General features: G+C 41.6%; 3 protein-coding genes and 1 non-coding gene across 5 annotated transcripts in view; 1 reads left to right on the forward strand and 3 right to left on the reverse strand.

Moving 5' to 3' along the window:
- MED16 (mediator complex subunit 16) overlaps window positions 1-3,697 on the reverse strand; it is a 28,466-nt gene extending 24,769 nt beyond the window's left edge. Inside the window, exons 1-2 of one of the 2 annotated variants that reach the window (XM_075825358.1) lie at window positions 3,637-3,697; window positions 3,332-3,504 (exon numbers count right to left, since the gene is read on the reverse strand). In XM_075825358.1, coding sequence (XP_075681473.1) covers window positions 3,332-3,467 — 136 coding nt within the window. In that variant the 5' untranslated portion in view covers window positions 3,468-3,504; window positions 3,637-3,697. Of the gene's footprint in view, window positions 1-3,331; window positions 3,505-3,614 lie in introns of both variants that reach the window. The other variant, XM_075825359.1, reaches the window with a different exon arrangement.
- LOC142741632 (serine protease ami-like) overlaps window positions 1-26,145 on the reverse strand; it is a 278,481-nt gene that overhangs the window by 169,489 nt on the left and 82,847 nt on the right. The gene's annotated exons all lie outside the window — the stretch shown is intronic.
- LOC142722521 (U6 spliceosomal RNA) lies at window positions 3,926-4,032 on the forward strand. The gene has a single exon (XR_012874817.1). It is a non-coding gene; the product is annotated as a U6 spliceosomal RNA (small nuclear RNA).
- Window positions 21,518-26,145, reverse strand: part of R3HDM4 (R3H domain containing 4) — a 42,421-nt gene continuing 37,793 nt past the window's right edge. Inside the window, exon 8 of the mRNA XM_075825360.1 lies at window positions 21,518-21,834. Coding sequence (XP_075681475.1) covers window positions 21,731-21,834 — 104 coding nt within the window. The 3' untranslated portion in view covers window positions 21,518-21,730. The remainder of the gene's footprint in view (window positions 21,835-26,145) is intronic.

The raw sequence follows: 26,145 nt of genomic DNA on the forward strand, positions 1-26,145 counted from the left end.
CGTTTGCGTGGGTTTCCTCCGGGTACTCCGGTTTCCTCCCACACCCCGAAAAAAAGACCGATAGGAAATTTAGATTGTGAGCCCCAATGGGGACAGTAAAAGAGGACCTCTGTACAGCGCTGCGTAATATGTTGGCGCTATATAAGTAACTGAAATAAATAGTATTAGGAAACTAATTAGTATAAATCTAAAATCGCTCATAACTTGCTCAAAATCGATAGTTTTTCAAAATAAAAACAACTGTTACATTACAGCGCTGATCAGATTATGTAGGAGATAGGGCCTCTTTAAGGCTTGATTGCTTGGCCATGGAAACTCAAGCCAGGGGGCAGTTTTTTTGTGCAGATGGTAATGCCAGAGGAGGTTTGGAACTCTTCAGCTATTAAGTCAGCAGAACGTTGGCGACTTTTATGCGCCTCAGCGACCCCGTTCTGTAACTTTATGCGGTCTCTCACTTTGTTGCTGTGGTTCCGGAACGCTTCCACTTTACAATAATATCACTCACAGCTGATTGTGGAATATCTAGGAGGGAAGAAATTTTCACAAACAGATTTGTTACAATGGTGGCATCACACCGGAATTCAGGGAGAACTTCAGAACGACCCATTCTTTCACAAATGCTTATAAGGTTGGGTTCACACATAGTGTTCAAAACGGAGGCTTATTTTTGCCACAATTGCATGTGAATTGTTGCAAATGACTATTAATCATATGTAGATCTCAAATCCAGCAGCAGTAACCCTTTTGGTGGTTTTACCTGTCTTTAGTTGTTTAAATACACAATTATTGAATTCTGAAATATTAGGCCCCATGCACACGACCGTAGATTCCATCCTTAGTTGCGGACCGTAATTACGGTCCGCAATTACAAATCCATTAATTTCGATTGACTACGGACACCTTCCCGTATATTTGCGGAAAGGTGTCAGGGCTATAGAAAGCCTCCGCAAAAGATAGGACATGTCCTATCTTTTGATTTTTACTGACCGTGCTCCAATACTTTATATGGGAGCACGGGCCGAAAAAGCGGGTGGCTTATCCGCAGCCGCGTCCATGATGCCTATGGGTTTTTTTTTAAATCTCAATAAAGGGATGGAGATTTACACGATTGTGATGCTCTCTACCAGAGGTCTCAAACACGTGGCCCACATGCGGCCCCTGAAGCAGTCATCTGCAGCGGGAGAGCAGGCCGAAGGAGTGTTGCGCATACTTGTAGATCGTGCCATGCCACACACCCCACATTATGGACAGCGCTACACCCCCCCCCCTATAGATAGCTTCATTGGGGCTCTCTCCAGGAGTGGAATCCTCAGCCAAAGCGCTCTGGTCAGGGATTCAGCTGAGGCTGGGTTCAAACGAGCACATTAACATCCGTAACGGACGGACGTATTTAGGCCGGAAGTCCTGGACCGAACTCAGTGCAGGGAGCCGGGCTCCTAGCATCATAGTTATGTACGATGCTAGGAGTGCCTGCCTCTCCGTGGAACTACTGTCCCGTACTGAAAACATGATTACAGTACGGGACAGTTGTCCTGCAGAGAGGCAGGGACTCCTAGCATCGTACATAACTATGATGCTAGGAGCCCAGCTCCCTGCACTGTGTTCGGTCCGGGACTTGCGGCCGAAATACGTCCATCCATTACTGACGTTAATGTGCTCGTGTGAACCCAGCCTTATAGACAATATATGGACAGTGACGTCAGTGGCTCCTCCTGAACCGGAATGCCCGGTCAGCGCAGTGCCGACGCACTGGTTGGGAATTCTGCTGATAGACGAGTCTTCTCACGTAACTGTTCATATATGGAGACACGTCAGGGGCTCCTCCAGGAGAGGAATCCCTGTTCAAAGTGCTGGAAACGCTTTGGCTGGGGATTCCATTCCTAGAATGAGCCCCAATGGAGCTATTTATAGGGGGATGTGTGTGGCACGGTCTACGGGGGGCACTATCTAAAAAGGGGCTGCCCAATCTTGACATTCTTGTGTCTGCCAAACAGCATTTAGCGACACTTAAACTGGATTGTTAAAATAAGCACGTGGAGTAAACTCGCAAATTTCCATCAAGTTTAAACCTTGCGGTATTGTTATAGTAACGTAGTATTATTATAGTAATGTAGTATTGTCATAGTAACGTAGTATGGTTATAATAATGTAGTATTATAGTAATGTAGTATTGTTATAGTAGTTCAAATAACTAATTGATTAACAATAATTTTGTATTTGATCAAATTTGAAAGTCAACGACCCATTTACCCGGCCGAGTTTGAGACCCCTGCTTTATACGTTAGTAGGTAGATGAAGGGGTTGTCCCTTCTGGACACCCCTTTTTCTAAGGAAGGTTTCACACTATCGTTTTTTTGTTTTGGTAGATGATCTCCCTTTGAAAGACATGGAAGCTTTACAACAAAAACAAAAAAAAAAATGCATGTCAAAAATGCAGAGTGTGAACCCAGTCTAAACGAGAACACACTGGCCATCAGTTAATTGGCACGTATCAAGTAGCCTAGATTTCCGGTAATCAGCCATTATTACCAGGGGAAAAGTATGGAAGTTATGCGTTTCTCCTGCAGCGACTACTGAAATGTGGTGGTACATGGTGCCGTTCTAATGAATGGCACAAATGCATAGAATACATGATCAGTTCTCCAGTGCGGGGAGCGGCTCCTTGCAGCAGCTCTCTCTGGGACAACCCCCTACCCAATATGATGTCTATCTGCCCTAATTGCAGCATTATATTTGCGGTTTGTAGTATAGATTCCTCCCCCTACCGCGAGAGCAGTTTTCAAGGGCATTGCCCACAGAAACCAATCAGATCACTGATTATTTACAATGGCAAAATAAAAGCTGGAATCTGATCTATGGGCAAAAAACTACTTTTTGTATTCCCTATTCTTCATGAATGAGGCTCTATGTACGGAGATCTAGTCTTGTATACACGCGGGGAGGTTTGGGTAGCAGCAGTCCCCTCTTCTCAGGGACCAAAATAGCATGAAAGACCTATTATATAGTAGTCCTTTCATTCAGCATAATTCAGAAGGGGAGAAAACTTTTTAAAATTCAGTGTAGATCTCAACTGCAGGAGAAGCTTTGTAACCGAGACATTTACAATGGTGTGCCCACCCCCTGAGCTGAAGTCTCCGGGTGCCCACCCCCAGAGCAGCGGTCCCCCACAAAACCAGCAATCTGAAAGCAGATTTGAATTAAAAATATATACTACAAACTTTTTGCACTGTGATGAATGACATCACATCGTTATGAATGACGTCACAGACCTACGATTCAACTAGCAGCACCACAACAGCGCAAGCTGTCACCTCAGGGCAGTGTTGGTTACCTTTCTCCTCTTCATTGCGCTGGTCTGTGGTGAAGGCAATGAGGTTACGACAAGACCAGGCACATACAAGCGGGATGGAGGGGCAGTGGCAGGTCCGGGGCTTTCGGTCCCACTCACAAATGTATGCCACGTCCATGATGACGGTCTACCCGCCAGGATAACGGGGTGGAAGGCTAGAACATGGACAACAGGAAACAATCATCACATTATAATAACGTCAGTACACCAGGCGGTTAGCACAACATGGGTAAAGCAATAGACGACACAGTCTGCGCATACGGACCCGGCAAAGGACCGGAACATACCAATGAGGAGTAATTCACCAAGAAGCCTGAGGCTGAGCGGCGTCGCTTAGTGATGACCTCAGACAACTTTGCATACGGCTCGCTCCCAAGATGCATTGCGGAACATACAGCGTTCCTAAAGTATCAAATATTGATGTTAAAAGTGAATTACATACAAAGCGAAACAATGTGATAATTAACAACGGTCATACCAATAAAGCAGCAATCACGTGTGTTTATATTTCTCGCATTAAGCTTACATTTTTCCTGTCTATGGACTATAAATACCGATGATGGAGCCTGTGTTATCGTGCTCGCTTCGGCAGCACATATACTAAAATTGGAACGATACAGAGAAGATTAGCATGGCCCCTGCGCAAGGATGACACGCAAATTCGTGAAGCGTTCCATATTTTATTTCTTATGAAGATTACATATTGTACTCTCCCACCAACGTTCTGTGTTCCATATTTTATTTCTTATGAAGATTACATATCAGGTGCTCTATATGTATTCATATGTTATATTTCAGCAATTTTCCAATTCACTTTGTCACTTTTATCAGGCTGGCCATACACCCTATAATGATAATAATGAACTGGGATTCTGTTCTAGGAGTGGCCACTGACGTCACTGTCCATACATGGACAGTAACGTCAAGGGCTTCCCCTTAATGACCAGGCCATTTTGCACGTTAATGACCAAGGATTATTTTTTGTTTTTTCACGGTCGCATTCCAAGAGTCTTAACTTTTTTTTTATTCCGCCGGCATAGCCGTATAATGGCTTGTTTTTTGCGGGACGAGTTGTCTTTTGTAATTGTACCATTTTTAGATGCTTATAATATATCGATTAACTTTTATTAACTTTATTTTAGGAGAGAATTGAAAATAAGCAGCTATTCCAGCATTGATTTTCACGTTATACATTTACGCCGTTTACTATGCAGCGTAAATAAAATGTTAACTTTATTCTATGGGTCGGCACGATTACGGGGATACCAAATATGTAAAGGTTTTATGTTTTCCTACGTTTGCACAATGAAAACCCTTTTAGAAAAAAATTACTTGTTTTTGCATTGCCACATTCCAAGAGACGTAATTTTTTTATTTTTCCGTCAATGTGGTCGTATGTGTGCTTGATTTTTGCGGACTAAGGTGTCGTTTTCATTAGTACTATTTTGGGGTACATAGGACTTATAGATTAACTTTTATTTAATTTTTTATGGGGGGAATGGGAGAAAAGAGAGAATTTTGCCGTTGATTTTTGCGTTTTTTTTTGGACGCCGTTCATCCGGCGGTTTAATTAATGTGTTCATTTTATTGTTCAAGTCGTTACGATCGCAGGGATACCATATATGTGTATGTGTTATTTGTTTTGGCACTTTTACTAAATAAAGTTTACAGCAAGGCAAGCGTAATCTCGTTTTAAATGATAGGTTACATTGTAATCTTGCGAGATTATGCTTGCCTTGCTGTAAATATCAGAGACAGGGTGGAGGGTGAAATGGATATGATAATGGTTGAGAAATCCCCTGCACGCGTTTGCGTCTCTGTAGAAACGAGGTGGTAATGGCAGCGAGAACCGAGGATCAGGACCGGGGCTAACAGGAGGTGTAGCCGGAGGATCAGTCGGAGAAGCTGTAACAGGAGTAGAGGAGGAAGCAGCTAGCGCCCCTAGCTGTAGTGCCATGGAGTTTACTGCCTCAAGTAGCTGATCCTGTCGTGTTCGCAGGTCCTACAGGTCCGCTTGCATGGCTTGGGAAGGTGACAGGCCCTTGGATTGACCAGCGGGGTCCATGGCTTGAGCGTACTGTCATGAAGCAGGGTGTGGTCCCACTGGGCCGTACCGCGTAGCGGAATAGCAGCTGGCCAAACAGGTACAATGCAATGTCTATAGTTCAGAATGGGTACCTGAGGCAATGTAGACAGTAGCGGTGGATTCAGGTTAGGATGAGGCTCTGTCAGTAGACAGACACCCGGCGGGGTGCGACACAATAGATGCAGCGGAGGGCACAACACGACTCCAACTCTTGAAGGCACAGAGGCACGGACTACAGGGTACAGGCAGCAGGAACAGGTTACACTGAGAATTGGAAAACACTAGACCATTTGCAAGGACAAACTTAAAGTAACACAACAACGCTCAGGCAAGGATCGAGAGGGCAGAGACCCTTTTATAGTCCCTAAGTATTCTGGGCTAATTGCAATATTCTGCAACTGTGCATGTACTGGCCCTTCAAGGCCGTGCATGCGCGGGCCCTGCGGGAGACAGTATCCGGACCAGGAAGTAAGTGCCGGCGTCTCTCAGGAGGGAGATGCCGCCGGGAACTCGCTCGTCCATGGCCGCCAGAGGGTAAGTCAGGACGACAGGTCCGTGGCCATAGACGTTACACTTGTACCTTTTGGGTATGTTCACATGCAGAGTTTTCATGCATATTTTGGGGGAGTAAACGCCTCGAAATACGCCTTGAAAAATGCTAAACACCTAAAAACATCTGCCCATTGAATTCAATGGGAAAAAACGGCGTTTAGTTCAGACGGGGCATTTTTTTTACGTAGTTTTAAAAAATGGCGTGTAAAAAGACGCCCTGTAAAAAGGAGGATGTCACTTCTTGAGACGTTTTTCATTTTGTCAATGGAAAAACAGCTCAAAAAACGTTTTCGGCTACAAATACGGCTAAAATTCAGAGGCGGTTTTCCCTTGAAAATAAGCTCCGTCATTTTCAGCCGTTTTCGATTTTATGTGTGAACATATCTTTATGTAATGGCCTGATGAAGATACCACACTGATGTCTAAACACGTAGCATATTACTCATGTAATAAATAGCTTTTAATCGAACTCTCCTTGGATATTAGAAGCGCTTCTTTTGAGGATCCCCATTTTTTTCATTCCTTGCCTGGAAATTGTATGGATCATCCATTTTAGGGTATGTTCACACGATAGCAGGCTTTTACGTCTGAAAAGACAGACTGCTTTCAGGAGAAAACAGCTGCGTCATTTCAGACGTAAAAGCTCCTCCTCGTATTATGCGAGGCGTCTGTGACGCTCGTAAATCTTGAGCTGCTCTTCATTGACTTCAATGAAGAACGGCTCAAATTACGTTGCAAAGAAGTGTCCTGCACTTCTTTGCCGAGGCAGTCAATTTACGCGTTGTCGTTTGACAGCTGTCAAACGACGACGCGTAAATTACAGGTCGTCTGCACAATACGTCGGCAAACCCATTCAAATGAATGGGCAGATGTTTGCCGACGTATTGTAGCCCTATTTTCAGACGTAAAACGAGGCATTATACGCCTCGTTTACGTCTGAAAATAGGTCGTGTGAACCCAGCCTAAGGCAGGAACTGTAGGGCACTTCATTGGAATGATTGACAGTGTCCAGAAAATGTCAGCCACAATGATCTTTACCTTGTCACATCCTCTAATTATTTAACATAAGTATGTGTAAATGATCTTGTAGAGCAGCTCCTCTTATAACATTTGCACTTTTATAAGCTGCCAATTAAATAATCTATTTTTTTTGTGTGGTGGACGAATACTAAACTGAATTGGTCTATCAGAGAGTAGTCATTGTGCTGGCTTCAGTTGCAAGAAGAAAATCTATTTTTCATGCTTGTCAGACAACCCATCCTGTTTTTACAGCTACTTCTGGTTCATTATTTCACTATTTCTTTATAACAAGTTGAACAAAAGTTATTGCATTAAAAGAAGAAAATATTATCATACGGAGGAAAGTGTTTTTAGGTGTCAGGGATACATATTGCAGTTTAATCCTTGGCTGACAAGCCACTGTATTGTTGAGGGGATCAACAATCCCAAAAGTGAGGCTGGTGTATAGTTTGCTGTGCACATAAGACGACTCGATCATAGACTTCTCAATAAAAACTGGTGTTTTAACATGTATTTTTTCATGCAGTTTAAACTGCCAAAAAATATCTCTGTGTCGGAGGCCTTAAAGGGGTTTTCTGACAAGGGACGTTTATGACATCTACACAAGATACGTCATAAATGTCAGATAGGTGCGGGTCCTACCTCTGGGACCCGCACCTATCTCTAGAACATGGCCCCCTGGATATGTCATAAATGTCCCTCGTGGGAAAACCCCTTTAAATGAGTTGTCTCATGAAGACAACGTCTGTCCATATGCCCTATTACAGTATATGGAAGTCATAGGGGGGGAAGTTCCCTGGCTTTTAGAGCAGCTCCAGTTCTGGTGGAATTGTTCTGTCCATGTATTTGATTGACAGCCATTCATCTCAATAGCCGACATGTAATACTACATTTCCCTTGCATCGGCCACTGCAGCGGAAATGTCTGAATGGCCGTGGCTTCCCCTTGGCAAAGATAGCCAATTACCGGGGGTGAAGGGAGCCAGAACCATTCTAAAAGAGTACATCTCTGAAGAAACAACTCCTTTAAGCCATGATCACACACGCAGTTTAGATGCAGTTTTTGGCTCAGCTCAATGGCCGCGGGCGAAAAAGGCTGCGAAAATCGGCGTGCAGGGAGAGGGAAATCTGCCTCAAACTTCTAAACTGAATTTTGAGGCAGAATTTCCGCCTGCAAAAAACTCTGTGTGAACCCAGCCATACTGTTTTCGTGGCAGTTTTTGGCTCACTATTTTGAGCCAAACACCGAAGTGTACACAAAAGAAAAAAAATTGCATCAATATTTTCTTTACCCTTCCTTCTGAATACACAAAAACTGTATTAAAACGGTGTACAAGATCCTGGCCTTAGGCTACAATCACACATGTAGTTTTTAATGCAGTATTTTGAGCGAAAGCCAGTAGTGGATCCAACATGAATGAAAAGTCCTTCCTTTATACTTCCCCCTTCCTTTTGAATCCACTTCTGGCTTTTGCTCAAAACTGCATAAAAAAAACACAAACAGCATGTACGTTCCCAGACTTAATAAAGGGGTTGTTCAGTTTGGGGACTGCTTTTTATACTGATGTCCTATTCATAGGATAGGTCATCAGTATATGATCGGTGAGGATCCAACAGCCAAACCTCGAACTGATCAGCTATCCTGGCTGCCTCGGTGCCGGAAGCAGAAAGCTCCAACCACTGTATAGCGGCCGTGCTGGTTTAGGCTGGATTCACACGAGCATGTTCGGTCTGTAAAGGACGGAACGTATTTCGGCCACAAGTCCCGGACCGAACTCAGTGCAGGGAGCCGGGCTCCTAGCATCATAGTTATGTATGACGCTAGGAGTCCCTGCGTGGAACTACTGTCCCGTACTGAAAACATGATTACAGTACGGGACAGTTGTCCCGCAGCGAGGCAGGGACTCCTAGTGTCGTACATAACTATGATGCTAGGAGCCCGGCTCCCTGCACTGTGTTCGGTCCGGGACTTGCGGCTGAAATACGTTCCGTCCTTTACGGACCGAACATGCGCGTGTGAATCCGGCCTTCCTGCAGCTCTTCTTCTATTCATGGAGCAGAGCTGCAGTAACCCAGCACAGCCGCTATACAGTGGTCAGAGCATTCTGCTTCTGGCACTGGGCCCTGCATAGCTTATGGCGCCCGAACATAAATGTCCTATAAATGCGGGTCCCACCACTGGGACTCGCACCTATCCCTAGAACAGGGCCCACTGAACCCTCGTCCTACCTGGTCTCAGTGAGCTTGGCTGTTCCTGTATTCCCCGCCATAACGTAATTCAGTGGCCAGGGACCAGTGACAGTGGGACAATGTAGGACTGGAGTAAATAGTTCTACAAAGTTCGCAAAACTTTAATAAGAAATCTTTACGGTTTGTGTTCAGCTCGGACCTCCACCTGACCGCAAAGCCAAGTAAGTGGACCTTTACTAATGAGTCCCCCTGGTGTATAGGATTGTAAAATGACTGCTGTGCTAGTGTTACCCTCAAAAAAACAACAGGATATTTTTTAGTAGAAGTTAATGGGCAGACAGAATCTGTTTGGACATTCATGTAATGTGTAAATAAAAAAAATAAAAACATTTAAGAAATTGTTATTTTTTACTTTTTGTATCCATTCGGATCCTAATACCATTTTGTTTTTTTTGCACATCCATTGAGAATATTTATTTGTAAAGTACAGTGAAGTTTACCGCTCAGACGGCACTGGTAACAGTCCAATATCATTCAGTATGGACTCTCTCCCAGAAAGATGCAGTGGACAATCCACAATTCAATGAGGGTGTGGATGGTAATTCTTATCCTTGTAGTTCCACCAAGCTCCTTATCGTCTCTCCACATTCAAAGAACTCCTGGTAGGAAAAGGATCTTATGTCTCTAATAGATGGAAAAAGGAAGACACATAGTGCAACACCCTCTGCAAAAAGATTGCTCCACGCCAAGTTTAATCCATACTCACAGAAGTAACAAGAAATAAAAGCATCAAGGTAAGTAAAAATCTTTAAAATTTCTAGGCGGCACGCCAAAACACTCTCGATCGACCCTGGGTTTCGCCCTTCCGGCTTCCTCTGGGGCATGTGTGACGTGTCTAATTAACACGTTTATATAGCCGCATAACATTTCAATTTACATACATAAAAAATGGTTAAAAAAACATATACACCCACAATGATCTCTGCAATATATAGAGATAATCTGATCTTACCATCATAATCGTATACATATATATACACTTTAAAATATTATTCTTTTTATATAAATGCCTAATCTCTTTAAAAAGTAAAAAAATATAATATTATGCTAAACAAGCCTATTTGCCACCTTTATAGTTGGTTAGATTCCACATATCATCCCATATCCATTATATTGATTTTTATTTATATTTTATCAGTTTTATTTTTTCTCTCTCTATTTTTCCACTTAGTCTGAACTGTGGCCAATCTCTAAGGGTATGTTCACACGCTGAGAGGCAGTTACGTGTGAAAAGACAGACTGTTAACAGCTGCCTCGTTTCACACGTAAAAGCTCCTCCTCGTAATTTACGAGGCGTCTGAGACGCTCGTAAACCTTGAGCCGTGCTTCATTGATTTCAATGAAGAACGGCTCAAATTACGTGGCAAAGAAGTGTCCTGCACTTCTTTGCCGAGGCAGTACATTTACGCGTCGTCGTTTGACAGCTGTCAAACGACGACTCGTAAATAACAGGTCGTCTGCACAGTACGTCGGCAAACCCATTCAAATGAATGGGCAGATGTTTGCCGACGTATTGTAGCCATATTTTCAGACGTAAAACGAGGCATAATACGCCTCGTATACGTCTGAAATTTGGCCGTGTGAACATACCCTAAAGCTTCCAGAGCTTGTGAGCTGCAGCTAATCAGAACAATTGAGTTCTGCTGAGACAAAATCCCTTGGTCAAAATGCTATGTGTGAACAAGTCTCTTACTAATACTATACATAGGGCAGTTTTTTGCATAATTGTTTTCATAACATGGAATTACCAATATGGACCAGAATATCTATCAGATGATATCTCACCAATATTAATAAGTACTTGTATAAACAAAACAAAAAAAAAACAAAAAAAAAAACAAAAACATTTTTATAAAAAAAACACTTCAATTCGAAGTCTGAATTGAGTCCTAAGGGCTGAAGCGTTTTTAATTGATAGATCCAAAAACTTTCTTGCTTGCTCATTTTTTTTATATAATCCCCCCCCCCTCCAATGATTATCAATTGTCTCAATAGCAAAGAATTTAGTGTCCTTGGGATCTTTATGATGGAATTTACAGTAGTGTGCTGACACACTATGGTCCATCTTGCCTTTTCTGATGTTAGTGTTCTGCTATTCGAGTTTTTAAATTGCGTGCTGTACGTCCTACATATAACTGCCCACAGGGACACTGCAGTAAGTATATAACCCCTTTAGTATTACACGTTGTAAAATGTTTGATCTCATATTTTCTTTTATTTTCGGCATCCATAAAAAAGGTAACATTCCCCTTTCTTTTATTATACTCCACTTCTTTACAAGCTTTACACTCATTACAGGAAAAAATCCTTTTGTCGCAATAATTGGTTTTGTAGGAGCTTTTATAAAACTATGAGTAATTTTATCCTTTATATTAGGTGCCCTACGATGTACAATACTAGGATTTTTGGGCAACCTAGATCCTATAACAGGATCGTTCCTTACAATATGCCAATTTTTTCTAATAATATTTCGTATCAATGAAGAACTTGTGGAATATGTGGTAATGAACGGAACCCTTAATGTTTTATCATTATCATCAATTCTCTTTGTATGAAAATTATAAAAAATGTTGATGTTATCACCAGAATTGACTGCGATTTCTTCTCTAACCTCCTTCAATGCTAACGACACCCTCTGTTCCTCATAATTCCTTTCTATCAAACGAGATTTAATAACTTGTGACTGTACATCAAAGTCCTCTATTTTTGTACAGTTTTTCTTTATCCTTTTAAACTGCCCTTTTGGGATATTCCGAAGCCAAGGTTTGAAATGGCAACTTGAACATTCAATATAACTATTACAGTCAGTAGGTTTTAAATCATTTTTGGTGTATAGTACATTGTTTTCTATAAAAATTTCCAAATCCAGAAAGCTAACTATTTTTATCATACTCTGAAGTAAAGGTCAGATTACATTTATTGTTATTAATATAATCTATGAAAGTTAATAAATTCTCTGTTGTTCCTTCCCAAATGATAACCACATCATCTATGTAACGTTTATACAACTTTATGAATTCACAGAAAAGATTATTATTATTAGAGTAAATAAAAGAATCTTCCCAGACTGCCCGGTACAGATTTGCATAACTTGGTGCAAATTTAGCGCCCATAGCAGTACCGGCGGTCTGAAGGTAATAGTCTGAATTATACCAGAAATAATTCTTCTCTAAACTAAACCTAATGAGGTCTATAATAAAGCGACCTTGCTCAGGAGTCATATTTTTATCCATACCAAGAGTACGTTCTACAGCCTGTATCCCTAATTCGTGAGGTATACAGGTATACGATGATGAGACATTGCATGTGCATAAAATAGTGTCTCTAGTGACATTCACGGTTTTTAACTCCTCGATTACATGTGTGTAATCTTTCACATAGGATCTACTAGCAACAACATATTTTTGCAAGAAACAATCAATATACTCAGAAATGCGACTAGTTAGCGAATCTATTCCGGCTACAATTGGCCGACCTGGCGAATTGGTCTTATTCTTATGAACTTTAGGTAAGTAATAAATTACAGGGATCTTTTGTATTTAAATATTCAAATTCCGGGTCATTTAGAATCCCCCTCTTTTTTGCATCCAGAAGGAGACTCTCCGGTTGTTTTTTGAAAACTTCGGTAGGATTATTCTTTAGTATTTTTATAGGTAACACAGTCTGACAGTAATCTCTTCATTTCAGTGTGATAATCAGATTTATTTAAAATAACAATCCCCCCCCCCCTTTATCCGCAGGTTTTATCACCACCTTAAGATCTTTTTCTAAATCTCTCAACGCTGTTTCTTCTGTGGAGGTTAAATTTTTTTCCTTTATTCTTCACACTTATAAGATCCAATTGGTTGAGTACAACCTTTTTAAAAGCCTCAATACAATGGTTGTTGCTAATAAGGGGTATGAATCCTGATTTATCACGTAAATGTGTGTGGTTATATTGGTCTTTATGTCCTTCAAAGACTGTCTCTTTATGTGTGACGTTATCTCTACTATTTTTTTTATAGCGAAATGCTTCTGGAGGTTGAGGGATCGAATGAACTTGTGTAAGTCAATGTATGTTTTCAATTTATTCATGGATTGCGAAGGTGCAAATTGAATCCCTTTACTTAGAACTCTATAGTGGTCATCTGTGAGTGTTTTATCACTCAAATTGAATACTCCTTTTTTACTCAGATCTCCTTCTGTTTTTTTGGGGGAACCGTCACCCCTTCTATTCTTTGTCCTTTTGCCTCGTCTAATTTTCTTTTTAGCAGCGTCAGTCTTTCCCCTTGAAAATGATTTTCTTTCTGGGGTATTCAATTTTGCGATTTTAATAACTGGTGGGGAAAATTTTTGGGATTAATGCCATGATTCATGTTGCCTGGTTGTAATGAGGGTATGTATTGATCCACTTCCTGATATTGATAATTATTATAATATCTCGGAGGTCTAAAACCTCTCTGTTGATATGGGATATGGTGATAATTTCTATGATAGGCTTGAGAGCTATAGTTATTCCTAAAAGAAGGAGGATAGCTCTGCTGGTATACTCCAAAATGTCTTCTTGGACTATTTTTATAAGTATTGCCATTATAAGGCCGTCTATAATTTCTCCCATGTGTCTGATCATCTTGTTTGTGGCGATTATCGTACCCCTGTACAGGGACATTGCTAAATTTCTGTTCTTCCTTGTCTCCCAAATGTATATTGGTCTGTGTGATATCTAATTTTTGGTGCCATTTATATACTGTTTTATTTGTATAGTCATCTGGGAGAGAGTCTATACTGAATGATATTGGACTGTTACCAGTGCCGTCTGAGCGGTAAACTTCACTGTACTTTATATATGTTATTTAGGGTATTTGTTGGATCATACCCAATTTAGTTTTGCCTGCTCCGGTCTGAGAGAGATTTTGTGGTTATTTGAGCCAAGAGAAACCACCATTATATTAGAATATTTATTTGAATGGAAACCAAAACGTGGAATCTTGCACTTTTATTATTAGCTTTTTTACGGTTTTACGTTACAGGAAGCAGCCAAATTTCAGGGAATGGGGACTGTATGGTCTGTATAACCAGAAGAGAACCACATACTCGCCGTACTACAGCATAAGCTCTAAAGCGACGGACATGGATCAGAAAGTTGTGTTTGAAACAACGCCATTGTCGGACCATAGATTCCCTTTAAGCAGAGGTTATCTTAACCCCTTGCGTACCTTCGACGTAATAGTACGTCGCTGGCCGCTTATTCCAGCGTACCTTCGACGTACTATTACGGCGCAGGAATAAACTGTCACTATGTGAAATCACATAGTGACAGAACAGCGGCGGCAGCTGTCATTGACAGCTAACCGTCTCTGCTACCGGCCTGGGGACCAATTAGCAGTCCCCAATGCCGGCGATTGCTGTGATTGGTCAGTCTCTGAAGACTGACCAATCACAGCCGTCTGTGACGTCGCCTGCAGGAGAAAGCTCCTGTCACTTTCTCTGATCTCCTCACTTCTTTGAGATACGTGAGGAGATCAGAGAAAGCGGTGTAAAAAAAACCAAAACACTTATTAACCCCTTCCCGAAAATGGGCGTATAGTAACGCCCTGAGGATGAAGCGGGCACAGGAGCTGTGCTCGCTCCATCTTCATCGGATGTCGGCTGTAATATACAGCCGACATCCCACTGCAACTACAGCGATCACTGTCCTCTCCGATCGCTGTAGTTTAACCCCTTAAATGCCGCTGTCAATAGCGACAGCGGCATTTAAGTGATTGATACAGAGGGAGGGGGCTCCCTCTGCACCCCATTGCCCACCCACGAAAAATCGCGGGGTTCTGATGGTTGCAATGGCAACCAGGAAGCCTAGCAACGGCTTCCTGGTTGCCAGGTACGGGAGCCTATTAGGTCCTGCCCAAGGCAGGACGTAATAGGCTCAACTGTCAGTTGTAAAGTGACAGTTACAATACACTGCACTACATCAGTACATACAGAAGTAGTGCAGTGTATTGTGCAGGGGATCAGAAGATAAGATCTTCCAGTCCCCTAATATGTGTAAAATAAAAAGTGAAAAAAAAGTAAAAAAAAAGTTTTAGATAAATAAATAAATACAAGTTTTACATAATAAAAACAATATCGCCTTGTTTCCCTGATCAAGCCCTTTATAATTAGAAAAAAATGAAAAAAAATACAAAAACTAGACATAATAGGTATTGCCGCGTTCGTATCGGCCTGACCTAAAAAAAAATCATTATTTATCCCGCACGGTGAACACCGTAAAAAAAATACCATAAAAAACAATGGCAGAATTTCCTTTTTTGGTCACGTTGTTTCCAAAAAAATGGAATAAAAAGTGATCAAAAAGTCGGGCGTAGCCAAACATGGTACCAATAAAAACGACAGTGTGTCACGCAAAAAATGTATGTACTCCGCACAGATTACATATGCCCCCACATTATAAACTGAAACACCAGTAAAACACTAAACAAAACTACTACCAAGCAAAATCTGCGCTCCAAAAGCCAAATGGCGGTCCTTCTGGGCCTGGCAGTGTGCCCAAACAGCGGTTTATGACCACATATGGGGTATTACCGTACTCTGGAGAACCGCTTAACAATTTATGGGGCGTATGTCTCCAGTGGTACAAGCTGGGCCCAACGCATTGGGCACTGAAATAGCATATATGTGGAAAATGTCAATTTTCAATCTGTAACATCCACTGTGCACTAATTTCTGCAAAACCTTTGGGGGTCAAAATGCTCACTACACTTCTAGATGAATTCCTTGAGGGGTGTAGTTTCCTAAATGGGGTCACTTCTCGGGAGTTTTCACTGTACTCGTACCTCAGCGCAATGCAACATGGCGTCAAAAACAAATTTTGTAAAATCTCCACTCCAAAAACGAAATTGCACTTTTTCCGTTTAGACCCTTGCCGTATGTCCAAATAGCCGTTTACAACCACATATGGGGTATTTTCGTAATCAGGAGAAATTGTGTAACACATTTTGGGGTGTCTTTTCTCCTGTATTCCTTGTGGAAATGAAAAATTCTGAGCTAAAGCTACAGGTTATTGGAAAAAAAAAATGTTTTCATTTTCACGGACCAATTCTAATAAAATCTATAAAACACCTGAGGGCTCAAAATGCTCACTACACCTCTAATTTAATTCTTTCAGGGGTATAGTCTCCAAATTGGGATCACATCTGGGGAATTTCTACTGTACTGGTACTTCAGGGACTCTGCAAATGCGACATGGCCCCCAGAAACCAATTCAGCAAAATCTGAGCTGCAAAATCCAAATGGTGCTCCGTCCCTTCTGAGCCCTGCCATGGGTCCAAACAGCAGTTTATTACCACATAATGGGGTATTTCCGTAATCAGGAGAAATTGCTTTACAAATTTTGAGGTGCTTTTTCTCCTTTATTGCTTATAAAAATTAGAAAATTCTGTGTTTTTTCCAAAAAAAAGTCTCTTTTCATCTTCACAGACTAATTCCAATAAATTCAGCAAAAAACCTGTGGGTCAAAATGATAACTATACCACTAGAAAAATTCCTTGAGGGGTATAGTTTCCAAAATGGGGTCACTTTTGGGGGGATTCCACTGTTTAGGTCCCTCCAGGGCGTTGCAAACGTGACACGGCACTAAAAACCATTCCAGTAAAATCAGAGCTCCAAAATCCAAATGGCGCTCCTTCCCTTCTGAGCCCTGCTGTGGGTCCAAACAGCCGTTTATTACCACATATGGGGTATTTCCGTAATCGCGAGAAATTGCTTTACAAATGTTGGGGTGCTTTCTCTCCTTTATTTCTTGCAAAAATTAGAAATTTTTACGTTTTTCCAGAAAAAAAGTAAATTTTCATTTTCACAGACTAACTCCAGAAAATATAGCAAAATACCTGTGGGGTCAAAATGCTAACTATACCCCTAGATAAATTCCCTGAGGGGTGTAGTTTAAAAAATGGGGGTCACTTTTGGGGGTTTCCACTGTTTTGGCACCACAAGACCTCTTCAAACCTGACATGGTGCCTAAAATATATTCTGAAAAAAGGAGGCCCCAAAATCCAAGAGGTGTTCCTTTGCTTCTGAGGCCTGTGTTTCAGTCCATTAGCGCACTAGGGCCACATGTGGGATATTTCTAAAAACTGCAGAATCTGGGCAATAAATATTGAGTTGCGTTTCTCAGGTAAAACGTTCTGTGGTACAGAAGAAAATGTATTACATATGAATTTTGTAAAAAAAAATGAAATTTGAAAATTTCAGCTCTACTTTCCTTCAATTCCTGTAAAACGCCTAAAGAGTTGAAACACTTTCTGAATGCTGTTTTGGATACTTTGAGGGGTGCAGTTTTCAAAATGGGGTGTTTTATGGGGGTTTCTAATATATAGGGCACTCAAAACCACTTCAGAACTGAACTCGTCCCTGAAAAAAAATCGCTTTTTTAAATTTTCTTAAAAATATGAGAAATTGCTGCTAAAGTTCTAAGCCTTGTGAGGTCATAGAAAAATAAAAGGATGTTCAAAAAACGATGCAAACATAAAGTAGACATATGGGAGATGTTAATTGGTAACTATTTTGTGTGGTATTACTATCTGTTTTACAAGCAGATACATTTAAAATGGGAAAAAATCATAATTTCTTCATATTTTCGCTAAATGTTGGTGTTTTTCACAAATAAGCAATGAATTTATCGACCAAATTTTTGCACTAAACTAAAGTACAATATGTCACGAGAAAACAATCTCAGAATCAATTGGATAGGTAAAAGCATTCCGGAGTTATTACCACATAAAGTGACACATGTCAGATTTGAAAAAATGGGTCTGGTCCTCAAGGCCAAAATGAGCTGGGTACTCAAGGGGTTAAGTAGGACAGATCGAGGTGAGAATCATCAAACATTCTGTCGCTGCAAGTAGACACCAATAGCAGTATATATCTTCACAAAGATGACATTTAAATGCCAGCTCCATGTTTGTAAAATACCATATTAAATCTAAAATTCAAGTACTTCGAATTATAGTTAATTTTATAAAAGCTAAGCTATTTAAAAATACTGTCATTTGACAGCAATGTGATGAATATCAAATTATAATTAACCATAAATATGACAATCCATGCAATATATTCAATGGGGCATTCCAACAAGAGACACTTATGACATATCAATATAATACTATATTATAGTCTGATAGGTGGGGGTCTCACCTCTGGAACCAAGACCTACTGGGAGATCGGAATGCTGTGACCCCTCTATAGTCATAGATCCAAAAGTAGGAAAAGAAACACCTGTCTGCGCATTAGCTCTCTCCATTTTAGTGTATGTGAGCCAAAGTAGTAACATTTTTCCCAATTGATAGGCCATGAATGTCCCCCATCAGAATACCCTTTAAATGACTTTTCAGTGTTTTATATGAATGTCTTACAATAGGACAACACGAAAGCCTTATACAAATAAATTGGACAAGGTCAGTAAATTAGAGGGCAGAATGTAGTGGATGAGGATTCGGATGCAAAGTATGTATTGTTTGAGAGACCAATAAAAAAAAAACAAAAAAAAAAGTACAATTGTAATGGTGATTTTATATAATAACAGAATATCATGACATCCAAATTGAATCGTTCGGTGGGCATATATTTGAGGACTCAGATACAAGAGGAATTTGGTCGTTTGTGAATCTCAATTGCAACGGTTGTCGAGTTGCTTGTAGGTTCTAACCAACATTAGATTCTTGATGTAATAGAAATCAGCTCTCCATGCACGGACTTCCTGGTGAGCTTGTGCTTATTCTCAGGAGCCAATCAGAACAAGTAGATCTACACCCGGAGTCGGACATCAGAAAAAATGCAGGTGGTGGACTTCTGACTCCGCATCTGCACTTTCCCTGTGAACATTTCAGTTATGTTGCTCAACTATTAGGGTATGTGCACACTACCTCTTTACAGATGTAATGGAGGCGTTTTACGCCTCAAATTACGCCTGAAAAGACGACTCCAATACGTCGGCAAACATCTGCCCATTGCTTGCCCATTTTTGGAGCCGTTTTCTCATAGACTCTATTGAAAACAGCTCCAAAAACGGCCGTGAAAAACGCAGCGAAATACGCGAGTTGCTCAAAAAACGTTTGAAAATCAGGGGCTGTTTTCCCTTGAAAACAGCTCCGTATTTTGAGACGTTTTTGACTCTGCCTGTAAACATACCCTAAGGGTATGTGCACACGATGAGAGGCTTTTACGTCTGAAAAGACAGACTGTTTTCAGGAGAAAACAGCTGCGTCGTTTCAGACGTAAATGCTGCTCCTCGTATTATGCGAGGCGTCTTTGACTCCTGTAATCTTGAGCTGCTCTTCATTGACTTCAATGAAGAACGGCTCAAATTACGTTGCAAAGAAGTGTCCTGCACTTCTTTGCCGAGGCAGTCAATTTACGCGTCGTCGTTTGACAGCTGTCAAACGACGACACGTAAATTACTGGTCGTCGGCACAGTACATCGTAAAGCCCATTGAAATTAATGGGCAGATGTTTGCCGACGTATTGTAGCCCTATTTTCAGACGTAAAACGAGGCATAATACGCCTCGTTTACGCCTGAAAATAGGTTGTGTGAACCCAGCCTAAGAGGTAATCCACACGCTCCAGAATTAATTGCCGTGTTTTTTTCCGGACGGAATTTCGAATGGAAAAAACGCTGCAGAATACAGTAGCAGCATAGTGGATGAGATTGAACAAATCTCATCTACATGCTGCGTCAAATTTCCGAGCCGAAATTGAACTGCGGTGCGTAATTTACGGACCACAGCATGTCAATTCCTGCTACAGAAAGCGTGCAGAATTGCTGCGTTATTCACGTCCCCATCTCCTAAAATTGAGAAATACGCAGCAATTTACACACCATTTTCTGCCGCCTTTGACTTTCAACTGAATTGCTGCAGAAATTCCGTTGTGTGTGGACAAGCCCTAAAGCTGAAAATGCTTGTAAAACAAACATAAATAGCGTTGATACCAAAAGTACAAAGTATAAAAACAGGACACAAGATCCATTTATCCATGTATCTATTTATTGCACACACCGTACCCACATATAGGTTATTTAGCACCTGCTAGCTGCATGCAAGCCTTGATTTAAGATTCAAAGATCATTCCTTAACATCTGAATAAGAAGTCTAATAGCCGACAGAATGGCTGACTCTGTCCTTATAAACTCACAATTTAATTCCTTAGGACAGTGACAGCTACGCCTCCAATATCATACAAAACAGCCTCAAATACGATACCACAATGTGGTAACTAAACAGCCTAATAAATGTGTAGTGCCTTCACAGTACCAGGTTGGAAGTGGTACTGTGCAGAGGGAAAAAAAAAAGAAGGGACTTCTGTGCTTTACTAATGCCTCAGGCACACGAACGTAAGGGGTTTTTACTGTCCGCAAACACGGAAAAGGCAAATACGGATGCACATCCATAGCAGTCCGACAAGACTAGGGCATGTTCTATATTTTGCGGATCATTTCTACGGCCCGGACACACATCTGTAAATATACGGAAAGGTGTCTGTGGCCTATAGAAATGAATGGGTCTGTAATTTCATTCGTGATTACGGATTCCATAATTAGGGATTAAAACTATGGCCGTGTGCATGGGGCCTAACTAACTAAGCGGCCCCTTCGTTCTAGGGTTTGAAGCAGGTCCCAGAAGTATCAGTAACTTCTGGCATATCCCAGCGATATAGGTCATAACTTACTTTGATATCAAAACCCATTTAAATGAAAATAAGTAGATTTCTTAAGACTCAAAACCTCTCCAGACACTTCACAGGCCACATCTCCATAATCCTGTATGCGCAAGCCACATTAAATGGTTTGGCTTTTGTAAATTTTTCACCAGATTGTGCAGCCGGCTATACAAATACATATGTACAAAAATACATAACACCTCTGATTTGCCTCATCTGTTGCCTATTGCTCTGCAGCAAAGGTTACTGATCAGCTGTGAGCTACGAGACAGGACCTTGTAACAGAACAGATCTTCTGCCGATTAGGCTGGGTTCACACGACCACGTTACGTCCGTAATGGATGGAACGTATTTCGGCTGCAAGTCCCGGACCGAACACAGTGCAGGGAGCCGGGCTCCTAGCATCATAGTTATGTATGACGCTAGGAGTCCCTGCCTCTCCGTGGAACTACTGTCCCGTACTGAAAACATGATTACAGTATGGGACAGTTGTCCTGCAGCGAGGCAGGGACTCCTAGTGTCGTACATAACTATGATGCTAGTAGCCCGGCTCCCTGCACTGTGTTCGGTCCGGGACTTGCATCCGAAATACGTTCCGTCCATGGTCGTGTGAACCCAGCCTTACAGAGACCTGTACATAAACCGAATTAACCAGAAAGTAAAAAGAAACAAGAGAAAAGCAGGTCACAGCAGAGTAATAACACGATGTGTGGAGCTATAAAGAACAATGCTGCTGGTAGACAGACTTTTGCTGTATTATCCCGTTCCTCAAGTAACGGACGGGGTCAGCATTTCATTTGAAGGTAGGATGAAAGCAGTAATTCTGGAGGGCAGAATTCTCTGTTCCGGTTTACCACACGCATCTGACGCTTGCCTTCCAAGTTGGAACCTAGACAGAGGGTGTAAAAAAAAAAGAAAAAGTTAAAAACGGAAAAAAATAAAAAAAAGGTTTGTGATATTATTTATCAGCATTACATGTCCATTGTGGTAAGTATTTAAAGAGGCTCTGTCACCAGATTTTGCAACCCCTATCTAATATTGCAGCAGATAGGCGCTGCAATGTAGATTACAGTAACGTTTTTATTTTTAAAAAACGAGCATTTTTGGCCAAGTTATGACCATTTTTGTATTTATGCAAATGAGCCTTGCAAAAGTCCAAGTGGGCGTGTTTACAGTAAAAGTCCAAGTGGGCGTGTATTATGTGCGTACATCGGGGCGTTTTTACTACTTTTACTAGCTGGGCGTTCTGACGAGAAGTATCATCCACTTCTCTACACAACGCCCAGCTTCTGGCAGTGCACAGACACAGCGTGTTCTCGAGAGATCACGCTGTGACATCACTCACTTCCTGCCCCAGGTCCTGCATCGTGTCGGACGAGCGAGGACACATCGGCACCAGAGGCTACAGTTGATTCTGCAGCAGCATCGGCGTTTGAAGGTAAGTAGCTACATCGACTTACCTGCAAACGCCGATGCTGCTGCAGAATCAACTGTAGCCTCTGATGCCGATGTGTCCGACACGATGCAGGACCTGGGGCAGGAAGTGAGTGACGTCACAGCGTGATCTCTCAAGAACACGGCTGTGTCTGCACTGCCAGAAGCTGGGCGTTCTGAAGAGAAGTGGATGATACTTCTCGTCAGAACGCCCAGCTAGTAAAAGTAGTAAAAACGCCCCGATGTACGCACATAATACACGCCCAGTTGTACTTTTGCAAGCCTCATTTGCATAAATACAAAAATGGTCATAACTTGGCCAAAAATGCTCGTTTTTTAAAAATAAAAACGTTACTGTAATCTACATTGCAGCGCCTATCTGCTGCAATAGCAGATAGGGGCTGCAAAATCTGGTGACAGAGCCTCTTTAAATTGACACGGTCAGGAGACAAGAATGCTTTAAGCAAGGGCTAAACCAGCTGGCACACAGTCAGTCATATACTAAAGTTGTGTGGTACTATATAGCACTTCGGCTGAGTTTCTGAGTTGGACAGCTGGGCGGCTCTCCTCCAATCAGTGACGACAGTGTCACTTTAAATATGTAACCGGTATGAAATCCTACAATTATTTGTGGCAACATGTTAAGGGATACTTTGATGAGAATCGGTCAATGGAGTACATCCATGTCATAGGTACATGTCCACGACCACCAGCAATTCACAGAACAAATGGGCTTCTGGTGTTCTACAGAGTCATTGAACCGCTAAAGAACTCCCATTAGGCACTGCTCAGAGATTTAAAGGGGTTGTATAGTTTAGAAACCCCATTTTCATATACCCTCTTAGGGAATTCTATGTTAATAGAAGGGTGGTCCTCTGTTCAGGATCCTCATGTCTTGGCCAGAGTGAAGAGCGATTACAAAGAGCATGCCGCGTCCTGGAGGACCTGTCCTGTATTACCTTGACAACCCATTGATATGAATGGCCACTATGGACCCGAACGTCTCAAACAACTTATGCTACTCTGATAGTATACCTGACATATATCAACCTTGCAATTTACTTACTGTTGAAAATGTAGTTTTATCCATGCAATGAGGGAGCAGCTAGGGATGCTTTAATTTCCCCTGTGGTGGCACTGCAGGAAAACTGAACACTTACTTTCAGATTTCTACATAGATTATAGCTGATCGCTGAAGGTCCCAGCAGGGGGACACCGATCAGTTTTATTGTCAAGGGACCTTTCTAATAAGCAGGGATTGCCCAAATCTCTGAGAAGAATGAATATATTTAGGAAAATCGGTGGAGGTCTGAATTCACGGACTCCACCATTGTAACCTTCTAAGATATCTCACAAACATGCCACACAATCAATTTTGGTTGGATTTCCCTTTCAAAGGGGTTTTCCAGTCCTAGGAAATTGATGGCCTATCCTCCGGATAGGCCATCAATATCTGATTGGAGCAGGTCCGATTACCGGAATCCGTACGAAAACTGCTTCCCCTTCGTGTAAACTTGCTTGTACTGTGAATTGCCGAAACACTTGTATCGGCGATTCACAGTAAGGGTATGTTCACACGCATAAACGTACAAACATAAAAACAGAGTGTCATGATGATGGCGGCTGCGCGAAAATCACGCAGCCACGCATCATATGCTAATGAAACACAGACCATTTGAGGACCTTTTGCGCGCGCAAAACGCCAAGTGGATCCGGCCTAATGAAGGAGAAGCAGCCGTATGAGCGCCACGGCCCATTCAGCTCATCTGCGGGGGTGCCAGGAGTCGGACCCCAACAATCAGGTATTGATGGCCTATCCCATTTTAGGAATGGAAAACCCCTTTAAGTCCACGACTCTTCAGAAACAGTGGTCATAGATTAAATCACATGATCCTCAGAGCTGCTGACTGGCTGAGAGGGATCCTGTGATTTATGCTGTAACTCCACAAAACAGAAACAGGGGCTGTTTGTTTGGTGGGTGTAATTGTACCCATTAGTAGAACTACCAGGTCCTTATTTTAATAGGTTTCTCAGTGACAGGTTCTCTGTAATATAAAACATGTTTATTTTCTTGTGATAAATTCTAAAAGATAATCACATATTACATATAAACTTAGTTGCAAAAAAAAATTCTAAAAATACAGAACTTTAACATGGTTTTTCTTTTTACCTTTAAAGAGGCTCTCTCACCACATTATAAGTGGCCTATCTTGTACATAATATGATTGGCGCTGTAATGTAGATTACAGCAGTGTTTTTTATTTAGAAAAACAATCAATTTTCACCAAGTTATGACCTATTTTAGCTTTATGCTAATGACTTTCTTAATAGACAACTGGGTGTGTTTTTACTTTTGACCAAGTGGGCGTTGTGGAGAGAAGTGTATGACGCTGACCAATCAGTGACCAATCAGCATCATACCCTTCTCCCCATTCATTTACACAGCACATAGCGATATAGCTATATCGCTATGTGCAGCCACATAAACATACTATAACGTTACTCAAGTGTCCTGACAGTGAATATACATTACCTCCAGCCAGGACGTGATGTCTGTTCAGAATCCGGACACTTCTGTAGCACCTCTCTGGGATTTACAGCAAGTCAAGCGTAATCTCGCGAGATTACGATGTAACCTGTCATTTAAAACGAGATTACGCTTGCCTTGCTGTAAATCTCACAGAGACGCTACAGAAGTGTCAGGATTCTGAACAGACATCACGTCCTGGCTGGAGGTAATGTATATTCACTGTCAGGACACTTGAGTACGTTATAGTGTGTTTATGTGGCTGCACATAGCGATATAGCTATGTGCTGACTAAATGAATGGAGAGAAGTGTATGACGCTGATTGGTCACTGATTGGTCAGCGTCATACACTCCTCTGTACAACGCCCACTTCGTCAAAAAGTAAAACACGCCCAGTTGTCCATTTAGAAACTCATTAGCATAAAGTTAAAATAGGTCATAACTCCGTCAAAAATGATAGTTTTTCTAAATATAAAACACTGCTGTAATCTACATTACAGCGCAGATCACATTATGTACAAGATAGGCCACTTATAATGTGGTGACAGAGCCTCTTTAAATCTATAGCCCCTCAATACCTCATTTGTCATGTTCCTATATTTGGACTGTCACTTTTGCTATTTAGCAAGGTCTCATCAGCCTGGAATCTCTGAGTGCACTGCAAACACAGATTGTAGTAAAGCCAACTGTCAGCAGCCGATGAGATCCCTGTGACTGCACTGCATCAACAGAATACAGGCTGCTCCCATACATAAAGGGAGCGTTTCTGCCAATAGCATTATATTGGAGTACTCTAATTTAAAGCAATCTTTCAGACCAAAAAATGTAAAAACTCAAAATTACAGTTAACCTACCGGGTAGCCTGCTCTTACTTGCCTCTGGCTCCATTCCCTCGTTACGGTTCCCATTGCCCGGGATCCAAGATGGCCACCACTGTTTAGGACTTGAATATGGAGAGCGTTGTATGCAAGTCTGTGACACGCTGATGACGTCAGTGCTGTGTCCATCTCTTCTGAAGGTTTTCCTGCTGGGATCTTGAAGGGAGTTACAGCTACAGGAACATCCTCCCTGACAGTGCCGGGTACGTCTAGAATCGGCTTCTGGATGTAAGTATATAGTTGTATGCTTGTAACTGTCTTTTAGGTTTTATTGTCTGTGGGTTTTTTTTCTGCGTCTTGGATGACATTGGATTGTCGTGAAATTTACTTTTTACAAATAAAATGGTGAAAGAGGGCTTT

Source organism: Rhinoderma darwinii, chromosome 1, assembly GCF_050947455.1.
Source record: "Rhinoderma darwinii isolate aRhiDar2 chromosome 1, aRhiDar2.hap1, whole genome shotgun sequence".
In the NCBI taxonomy this organism is placed as follows: domain Eukaryota; kingdom Metazoa; phylum Chordata; class Amphibia; order Anura; family Rhinodermatidae; genus Rhinoderma; species Rhinoderma darwinii.